The following is a 9824-nucleotide window of genomic DNA, read 5'->3' as shown; positions in this document are numbered from 1 at the left end:
TAAATCAATAAACTAAAGTATCATGAATATTAAGGAGATTACAAGTGTTACCTTGATGATTAACATTCTGCAAATGAATGGAAGCATAAATCTGCTGCCCCTGAAGCCAAAACAACAACAAAAATACTTCCTGTCAAATATAATTTCAAAACATAATCAATACCGTAAAAAAAATTAAAAACCTGATTTGAGTTTAGACAACTGAAACCCTATTCTTCCTGTAAAAACAAGCCCTACTCATTTCATTCACCTTGGTTGGTACCGAAGGAAAGATCTTCGGAGAAAGGGAAACAAATTTGAAATTAGGAAAATAAACTGACCTGTATAAGGAAATTCATCCCATCTTCGAAATGTAATTTCTGACACAAGAAAAGCTGAGATCTGGGCATATGAGGAAAGAATGAGATGTTGTATTCCATATTTAGCAGTTCCCTGAGGACTGACGGCTGGGATTATGTTTCCGATTTGGGAACAAGACGAAAAATGGACATATGGCCCATATGGGTATGAAATCAACAAAAAGGAAAATAAAAAATCATCAGAATTTAATATGAGTAAAATTTAGTTTGGTTCTATTTGGAAGAAAGTACCCACTCCACTGGTATTTCTCCCAAAAAAAAAAAAAAAAAAAGTACCCACTGGTAGTTAAGAAAAAACAGATCCAATATTGGTTTTTAACTTAAAAAAAAAGTTTTATATGACATGAGTGCATAGACAAAGGCTGCTGGCATGGAAGAAGAAGAAGAAAGATAAGAAGTTCCGTTATAATGTGAACAGTAGTGACGAAGGAAGGCGTACCTTGATTTTATATTCAAAACCCAATTCGTCCTCTTCAACTGCTCAAGAAGATCTAGCAAGGACCATCAAAAGTCACGCTTTCAAACTCCAGTCACAACTTAAAATAACTAATAATAACTATTACTATTAAATAATTTCAGTAACATATGTTGAATTGATTTAATACTAATAATTGTTATAAATAAAAAATCATATACATAAAAGAAAAGAAAAAACAAATCATATGTAACAGTGTGTATGATAGATGGATGAAGATCTAGTTGTGCACGGGTAGCAAAAATTACATATAAATAAAATAGCAAAAAATAACATTTGGTTGTGAACTCCAGGAGCCACGTAGATCCATCCAGTAAGCTTGAATCACAAACAGAAAGACAACTGTGAGAGTGAGAAAGAGATGAGAAGAATATACATCCATATAAAAGACGATAGAGGAGATATATGATGATCCGTGTACTAAATCCTGCAAGAAATGTGTCATACTCATATCTATGATCTATCTATCAGGTCAGCTGGGATGGAAAAAGAAAATATTTATAACAATAAAAAATTGAGTAAATGGAGAGAGAGAAACAGAAATAGAGAGAAGTGTGATGGACATATGGATGAGGACATAAAAAAACGTTCTGGAGAGAAAGACACCTGGAAGAAGGAGAATTGAAAGAGAAGAGGGGGCCCTGGCCCCTGGCTTTACTTTCCTGCCTTTTTCCTGGGCCGCTGATGAGAAAGCATCTGTGGACAGTGCCCTTCTCTGTGAATTTAAGTGAGATCAAAGAATGGAAGGGCAAGGGTGGCAGCAGCAGCTGACAGAGAGAGAAGTGAGCACGCACCGCACCAAGGTATATGCTTTTATACAATTGCCTGCGTTTGTGTGCTCACTCTCTTCTGTCAGTAGCTTCAAGCTTGAGCTTCCCCTATTTTACTTTACTATATTCCACATCCACAGAGAGAGAGAGAGAGAGAGAGAGAGGGAGAGAGAGGGTCAGATCTGAAACCTAGCTATCCGCTCACATTCACATCCATACATATTACATACACCCCCACCCCCTTCACTTCATTTTCTTTGCAAACTATACATGTAAACCACATACCAACATTTCACATCGATCCCTTGATTGAATGAATAAGATCTAGGGTTTCTTTTATATATCGACCTAACCCCGCATAAATAGTTAACCCTTTTTACATGTTCTGTCAAAATTAAACAAAAAGTATGCATCTGCGATTTTTCTATAAGAAGAAGTAACTCCCTTTAAAGTAGAGAGCCAAGTTATCCTTTGTTTTTAACAATTTGTTCCTTCCTAACTAGCAGCAGCCCAGCTCACTCATTAAATGTTTTGTTGTTGGTTGCACACACTTGCACTAGGTAGCGGGTTTGCAGGTATGATGAGCTCAGCGCAAACGCATACACACCCCACCCGCAGGGCCTTTCATCGATCGTATTTGATAGTATGACAGCATATATTAATTAAAAAGATGAGATGAGAGCATAAATAAATTAATTAACAGATAAACAAATCAATATAATTGACGGTGGAGAGGAAGGGATGAGGGAGATGAGGGACAGATCGATGGTGATGAATGAAGGAAAGAAGAGAAGACAGATGTAGGTTTGTTCTGGGTTTTTATAAAGCTTTTTTGACAAGACCTATTTGTTTGGTGGGAGAGTAGATGGAGCAATCTATCTCAGATCCTCGTCTCGTTATATATCCATCCAATCCTCCGACAACTAAGTACCAATAGTAATTATGCATATATCTACAGTAATTCAATTCCTAAACCCGACCCCCCAACACACAGTTCAATTCTCTCAGATGATGTTGAAGGAGAAGAAGAGGGAGGGAGAGAGAGAGGTTAGAGATGGAGGGTGACATATCGAATTGTACTGCCTTTGGTAAATCAATGGCAAGTAACAACACTTGCTAGCAGTAGTTTGAAGATGGAATTGATCAAATTGAAACTAAATGCAATTTAATGGGAGAAGTGATAAACTACGTTTATAGATCAAAAGTGATTTTTTGCCGTTTATTTTCAAGTTATTGATTATGTAATCTTTACCTTCTTTTAAATAAAAAATTTATATATATTATTCTTAAATAATGATCTTGTTGATCTAAAAATATTTTCGGTCACGTGTCAATTACTTAATAATAAAATAATGGAATAGGCTGAGCGGATTTGGTAACACATACTTGTGCGTGGCGTGCCAGTACCACGGTCGGAATTGGTTGTGGATATGAATGAGTGATGGGTGTTGTATTGATCTTGACTTCTTTTCGAGTGATTGTGGCCGAAATAGGAATATATTCTCGGTTGTAAGGAGTCACTATGAGTGCAATGAGTGTAATGAGTGCTTTCTCTTTCTTCATATTTAGGAGCTCTTAGAGGTCTACCTATGTTAGGAGATGGATAGGCAGCATGGTTGGAGTTGTATTTTTCCAATTTCTCTCTAAAATTTGTCTAAGAATGTGGTTTAGGGAGTCCATTGTGGATGCTCTTAGTTTGTAAAATACATTTTATTTAAGCTGCCTATGTTTGTATCCAAATTTTTATCTGTCAACTTCTTTTTTAATACAATTGATATTGAGGGAAGTGGAGTTTTGCCTGGGCTGGGAGAATTTCCACCAGCTAAATTAACTTTATTGTGATCGTGTCAATAGGTTAAAAAAGCCAGTCGTGTCTTAGAAGATCTGAAAACGAAAAACGAGCGTTCGCCAATGCCAGAGAGTAATTGGTATTTGACCAATATTTTTGGTGGGGTCTGGTTTTCCATGTTGATGTGAGGTAGCTGAGGGAAAGAGAATGGAAGGGAAGCACATTCTGCAAAATGCAAATGGGATTGCGTCAGGCGAGGGAAGACATGATAAAGACGTGGATTAAAAATCTCCCTCCCATTTTCATCATGTCATCATATCATCTTTGCATATGCAGATGCTACTGTATCTGTATCCATATATCCATATATCCATATATCCATATATCCATTCCCATAAATTACTATTTACCTAATCACTAGTCACGACAACTCTACTTCACTTATATAAGAGAGAATAAAAAGGCTTTTTCTAGTAGACTTGATTTTGTTTGCTGGAGAAACGAAAAGAACGTTGTGAAAACACAAATACACACGACATGAAATATAACCTTAAACCCTGCACTCGTATTTCCTTTATATTGTTAATTTTGTTTGTTTTCTTTTCTAGGCATGTAAACTAACTATATTCAAATTATTCTTTAAATTACAATCCAACCACCATCTGTCACAACCACTTCTGTCACAACCACTTCTACCACAACTTTGCCATGACCACCACCATTGTACCCTCCCACCATCGCCGCCTCCACCACAACCAACCCATTGTCACTATCGTACCACACCATCAACATCGAACATGATGATATTCACCTTCTTCATCTCCATCGTTAACAAATTTATCAACTATCACTTTTTAAACAATGAACTTTATAAATTTTATAACGCAAATTTTCGTCATTATTGAATTTCATAGTATATTTTAAACTTATTTATCTATGTAGAGTTATAAGTGTTTTGTGATGAAGTGCTTCCAAACTCACTGTTGCCCCCACATTCCAAAATCCATTTCCGTAGGGTTCAATATTAATTATAAACATTATTATTTGTAACGCAATTAACCCCATTAATTTCACCTCAAGAATTATCACTAGCATAATACCGCTTGTACCACTTCACGATTATTATCTCTTCATCTTCCACCACTGACCCACAACTTTAAAGTGTGATGTGATGGACAACCTTTTATAGCTAGCATTTACTTGCGTATAGTTGATTTTGCCACATTCCACGTGGAACTGCTAAACCCCTAATATTTCGAATAAATTAAGATAAATTTTTAACAATTGTTTATTTCTAAAAATAAAGAAGATGAAGAAAAAGGCAATTGTTAAATTGAATGATCGCAAGTTCAAATCGATGTCAACAACATAATAATCATAACAACCAACAACACATAGCCGATTAATAATCACGAATATACTATTTAATAGTGACAATTAAATTATCTAATAAAGTTAGTACGCGCGGTCACTTCCATCAAGGATCAAGTTCCAATTCATTGAGGATTAAAATCCAACATTAACTCTTGGTTATTGTTCCCCAATATCCAGAATCCAGATGATGTAGATTGGGTTTAAAGAATAACTTCTCATGAATTTCATAGGCCCAACCCAACTCAACTGGCTATTTAAGAAAGAAAACAACAAAACACGACAACAGAATTTAAGCTCGTTTGGGAGTGATTCTGGATAAGTCAAAAAGCAATTCTATGGAGAATTACTTCTCTAAATAATCACTTTAAGCGGTTTTAAGTGATTTTATGGAGAAGCACATATGAGGTGTTTCTGCTCAAAATCACTTAGAGTGAATCACTTAAAATCACATAGGAAATAAGTGATTCTGGCCTATCTAGAATCACTCCCAAACAGTTTAGGCCCATGTTTCATTGTTCGCTTGCAAAACGTACTTGCAACTCACAAAATCTAAGAAAGCCGCAACGAAACAGCAACTGCATCCAATTCAAATTAATACACATGCCTGAAATACAAAATCGCTTTCTTTCAGAACCAGAACGAAAATAAACGTAAACACAACACAACACAACTCAAACTGTACAAAGGGCACCAAAGACAGCTCAAAAATTACTGTAACTCAGCCCTAGCTAGCCGCAGGCAATCATCATCCATCCTTAACAAAAAAAAAATCAGACAGACAGATGCAAACATATGCATGCATAATGTTATAGTAAAAATTTAAAGTTCCATGACATCAATGTCAATTAAGAATTGATCAGTTAGCTTGATCTCACATCCTTAAATTTCAAAGGATGCATGTTTAGTATACCAGATGAGAACCTACTTAACCCTATTCCCTGCAAAAGCTCAAACAAAAACTTCTGAACCATTTGAAGGGTGAACTATACTATGATCGAATGCGAAGAAAGCACATCGACATCACTGATTTCCACTCCAAAGAGCCTGAAACATTTCTTCTGATCTGCCAGGAGGATTCCATCTTCATCTTCATGAATATTTGGGCTTACAGCTTCAACTTTAAACTTATAATCCAAATCCATCATGCCTCCATCATTCCTAACACCATCATATTGGTAACTATTAGCATTATTCTCAACCAAACAGCTCACATCATTGCTTCGACCACCATCCTTTTTAACTTGAATCATGCAGAATGAGTGAGGCTGCTCCTTATAATTACCGTCCCCGGATTGCTTGTACTGGCATTGCAAGAATCTGATAGTGTCTTTGGCCTGCAAATCGTGTGTCCTAACAAACCTACTCCAACCCTTGGTGAATACAAAACTCTTGCTGCTCTTCCAAAAACAGAACCGGAATGTCCATGACCTCATCATCCTATCATAAAACGTCAGCTGGCTGGAGCAACTCTCCACCTTTCCCCTTATGGCTTCAGAAACAGTGGGAAAGTAGGTACACGCATACTTACTTGGTATCACAAGTCTATTGAGCTTACCCACATCGCTTGGCGTCAGCTCTTTTTGGAAAAGAAAGTCTTCCAACAGCTCTCCCTTTCCGTTGCTGCTTTGTACCCTAGCTAAGCTGCCAAATTGAACATCAGCCCCCACACTCTCAATTCCAGACCGGCTTCTTCGAAATTCTGAGAACTTGGTCTGGTAGGAACCATCCTTGATCATGATGAGCACAACTTCTGTGGCGTACTGATTCTGAAAGTGCTGCTCTTCAAAGGTGGTTTCTGTCCACGGAAAGTTGCGATGGCAGTCTCTACCCCTAAGCTTGAGTGCAGCACTGTCATAACCCATGGCTGCATCAATCTCAGAATTGAAAGTGCCAAGCCAAACCCTTTCGTGATTGGCGTATATTTGGGCACCCCAATGCCCGTTTGGCTGCTCAACAACTCCTTTGAACTTCTTAGACACACGCTTACAAGCACCATCTGTTGAGTCATTAGCAGCCAGGCTTGAATCTGATACTCCTCCTACAGTATTCATTTTCATCCCACTGTTTGAAACCGTGCTTGACATGCCCTCTTCCATAATATGCTTCTGCAGTAAAATAGGAACTTTATGTAATTCAACCAAATCAAGATAAATAAATAATTAAAATAAAAGTATATATATTCTACAACATGAAGAATATCAACTAATATACATATATAAAAGGATACCAAAAAATTTCTTCGCAAGCCAGCCAATTATTATTCAGATGGAAAGATGGAAATATCTACTACAACTGTACGGAAGATAAGGTCAAGCAGATGCTAAGATGCATGATATCACGAACAGTTTAGCATGCTAAGTCAAAAGTTAAACAATGATACTGATGCACTACTTTTCCAAATTCAAGACCAATCAACTAGCAGTCTATTGTGATTAGGGTTTAACACAATTTTAAACTTTTCAGGGTTATAATCCATGTATCCCATTCTCTTCCTAATTTCTCAACTCTCCTCATCATCATAAAACCCAAAAATATATATCAGACCACCATTTAGTTATAACCAATCAAGGCCAATTGAAAGAGTACCACTTGTTCCAAAACTTTTGTCTTTCTGCCAAGGTAACTTAAGGGATTTTGGTGGGTCTCAAACCTAAGATAGGCCTTGAGGAAAGGTGAAATCGACCACGACCACTCCAAAGACAGAAAACTCATATGAAGCAAGAGCAATATTGTGATACGAAACACATATACATGGAAAGCATCCTTCCAACGCAGCCAACCTAAAACCCAAAAGAGAGAATAACTAAAACGAAATTCTATCATTTTTATTTGTTACAAAAATTAAAGCCTTTCTATTTTCTTCTTGCTTGTATTGCATCAGCAAGATCATGTATTGAATGAGCATCTCATTATTCAATTTCTGAAACAGATTAGCAGATCTTGTGACTTTCATCTTAAATACATTATTAGTTTAAAGATATAAAAACAGTACCTGCAAATTTATTTTATGTAGAATAGTATTGAGTAGAAACAAGTATATAATGGTAAAGAAGAGATGGTTAATGTTCATCCATAACAAGCCGAGAAAAAGGCATGTCATGATTACTAATCCGTAATCAATTTCTGAAACCTTCTTCAATGACTCAAAGTTCACTACCAAATCAAATTCTCATGTTCCGATAATAACAAAAATTCAAAAACTATAAGAAAAAAAGAGTGATCATCATCATCTACTAGTAACCAGGCCGTGCTGCAAACTAAAGGAAAATTTCTCCACCCCATCCCCCAAAAACCAAGGAGAAAAAGAAAAAGAAAAAACAACGAAAAAACTTAAAAGAAGAGCATTAAACGAAGCCATAAAAACAGAAGGCAACAGTGATAGAAAATAAATCAATAAACTGAGAGAGTATCATGAATATTAAGGAGATTACAACCGTTACCTTGTTGATTAACCTGCTGCAAATAAATGGAAGCAGCAAATAATCTGTTGCCCTTGAAGCCAAAACAACAATAAGTACTTCCTATCAAAGTAAAAAAAAATTAAAACCAACAACATATATGTATAGGAGTAGTGTAAAGAAGAATCAAAAACTCTATTTGGGCCAGCTTATACAACTGAAACCCTAAATATTCACCTTGTTACCGAAGCAAAGATCTTACGAAAAAGGGCAATAAAATAAAAATCCAGGAAAATCTGGTAATTGAATAAAGAAGTGACCTGAATAAGGAAATTTCTTCAACTTTGAAAGTGTCATGAATGACACAAGAAAAGTTGAGATCTGGCCAGATGGGGAAACAATGAATTCTCTCCATTTTTGGCACCGCGCTGATGAGTGAACCACAAGGGTTTATGTTTCCTCTTTTCAAACCGAGCTTCCACCGCCGCTTTGAGAGACGACGAAAACCAGAAATATACACAACAAAAAAATCGCCATAAATATACATTAAAGAAATTATTAGACCCCAAGAAGAAAATCAAATCGCAAAAATTACCATAAATATATATATATATATATATACGAAAGAATTTATGGTCTGGGTTTTTGAGAAAGTACCCTTTTGAAGTCGTAGATAATGGTTTCTCTCCAGTTTTCAGAAGGCACCGTTGGAAAAGAATATCACAGCCAAGTATGCCCTGACATTTATCAATTCTTGTATTTAAAAACAAAAGATAAAATTCAATAAAAAAAAATTATGAGACATTTATGGGCTTGCATTGCATGGTCTAAAGACACAGTGTGGGGGAAGAAGAATAAGAAAGAAGAAGAGGAAGGGTTTTGATTTTTGATATTATTCATAATACGTGAGTGAGGCATGAACAATGAACAATGAACAATGAACAATGAACAATGAACATGGGTTTCCGTTAAAATGTGAACAGTATTAGATAGAGTAGATAGGGAGGAGGAATTAGTTCATTAGTTTGAAGTTTGATTAGCAAAGGACAATCAAAAGTCACGCTAATTTCAAACTCCATCATTACATCTTATCATAATAATCATGATAATGGTACATAAGATAATTATTGGGATTAAATATATTTATTATTATAATGTGAGAGGGAAAGAAAAGAAAATACGTGCATATGAGTGAAGTACATAAAAGATAAACGGTTTAGATTTTTAAAATATAATATGATAAAGTGAACTCGAAATTGTCCTTCAAATAAGTTTATTATTATAATAAATGTACCGAATACCGTCCGGATGTTTCACGATATTGTTATTGTGTTATCTATTGTAATACATGAAAATATATTTTTATTCCTCAAAAGAATAAAAAATAAAAAATAAACATATGTAGGTGTGTGTGGGTTTTCTTTCCCTTCATTGTCGCTTTTTGTATGGTAGTCCCTTCATCATATCATCTTGCAAAAGATAAAGAGGTACCCTAAATTGATTCAAGGGTACGAAGGAGGGGCTCTTTGCCTGGGAAAATGAATGAAAAATAAATATAAATAAAAAGCAGACAGACGACGAGAGAGAGGCATAATACATATAAATGAAATGAAATTCGATTATCTTATCTTCTTGAAAGAAAGAAAGAGTAGACCTGGA

The 9824-nt window shown here is 35.7% G+C and overlaps 1 protein-coding gene across 1 annotated transcript; it reads right to left on the bottom strand.

The window, feature by feature from the left end:
- Nucleotides 1-5550: 5550 nt before the first annotated feature.
- Nucleotides 5551-8690, bottom strand: LOC117635219 (AP2/ERF and B3 domain-containing transcription factor At1g50680-like). The gene is made up of 3 exons (XM_034369570.1): nucleotides 8486-8690; nucleotides 8208-8288; nucleotides 5551-6872 (listed from the first exon to the last, which is right to left on the bottom strand). The coding sequence occupies exon 3, from the start codon at nucleotides 6861-6863 to the stop codon at nucleotides 5751-5753; it is 1113 nt and encodes a 370-aa protein (XP_034225461.1). The 5' UTR covers nucleotides 6864-6872; nucleotides 8208-8288; nucleotides 8486-8690; the 3' UTR covers nucleotides 5551-5750.
- Nucleotides 8691-9824: the final 1134 nt, after the last annotated feature.

Source organism: Prunus dulcis, chromosome 7 (genome assembly GCF_902201215.1).
Source record: "Prunus dulcis chromosome 7, ALMONDv2, whole genome shotgun sequence".
Taxonomy (NCBI): Eukaryota; Viridiplantae; Streptophyta; class Magnoliopsida; order Rosales; family Rosaceae; genus Prunus; species Prunus dulcis.
This window is presented reverse-complemented; position numbering and strand designations above follow the sequence as displayed.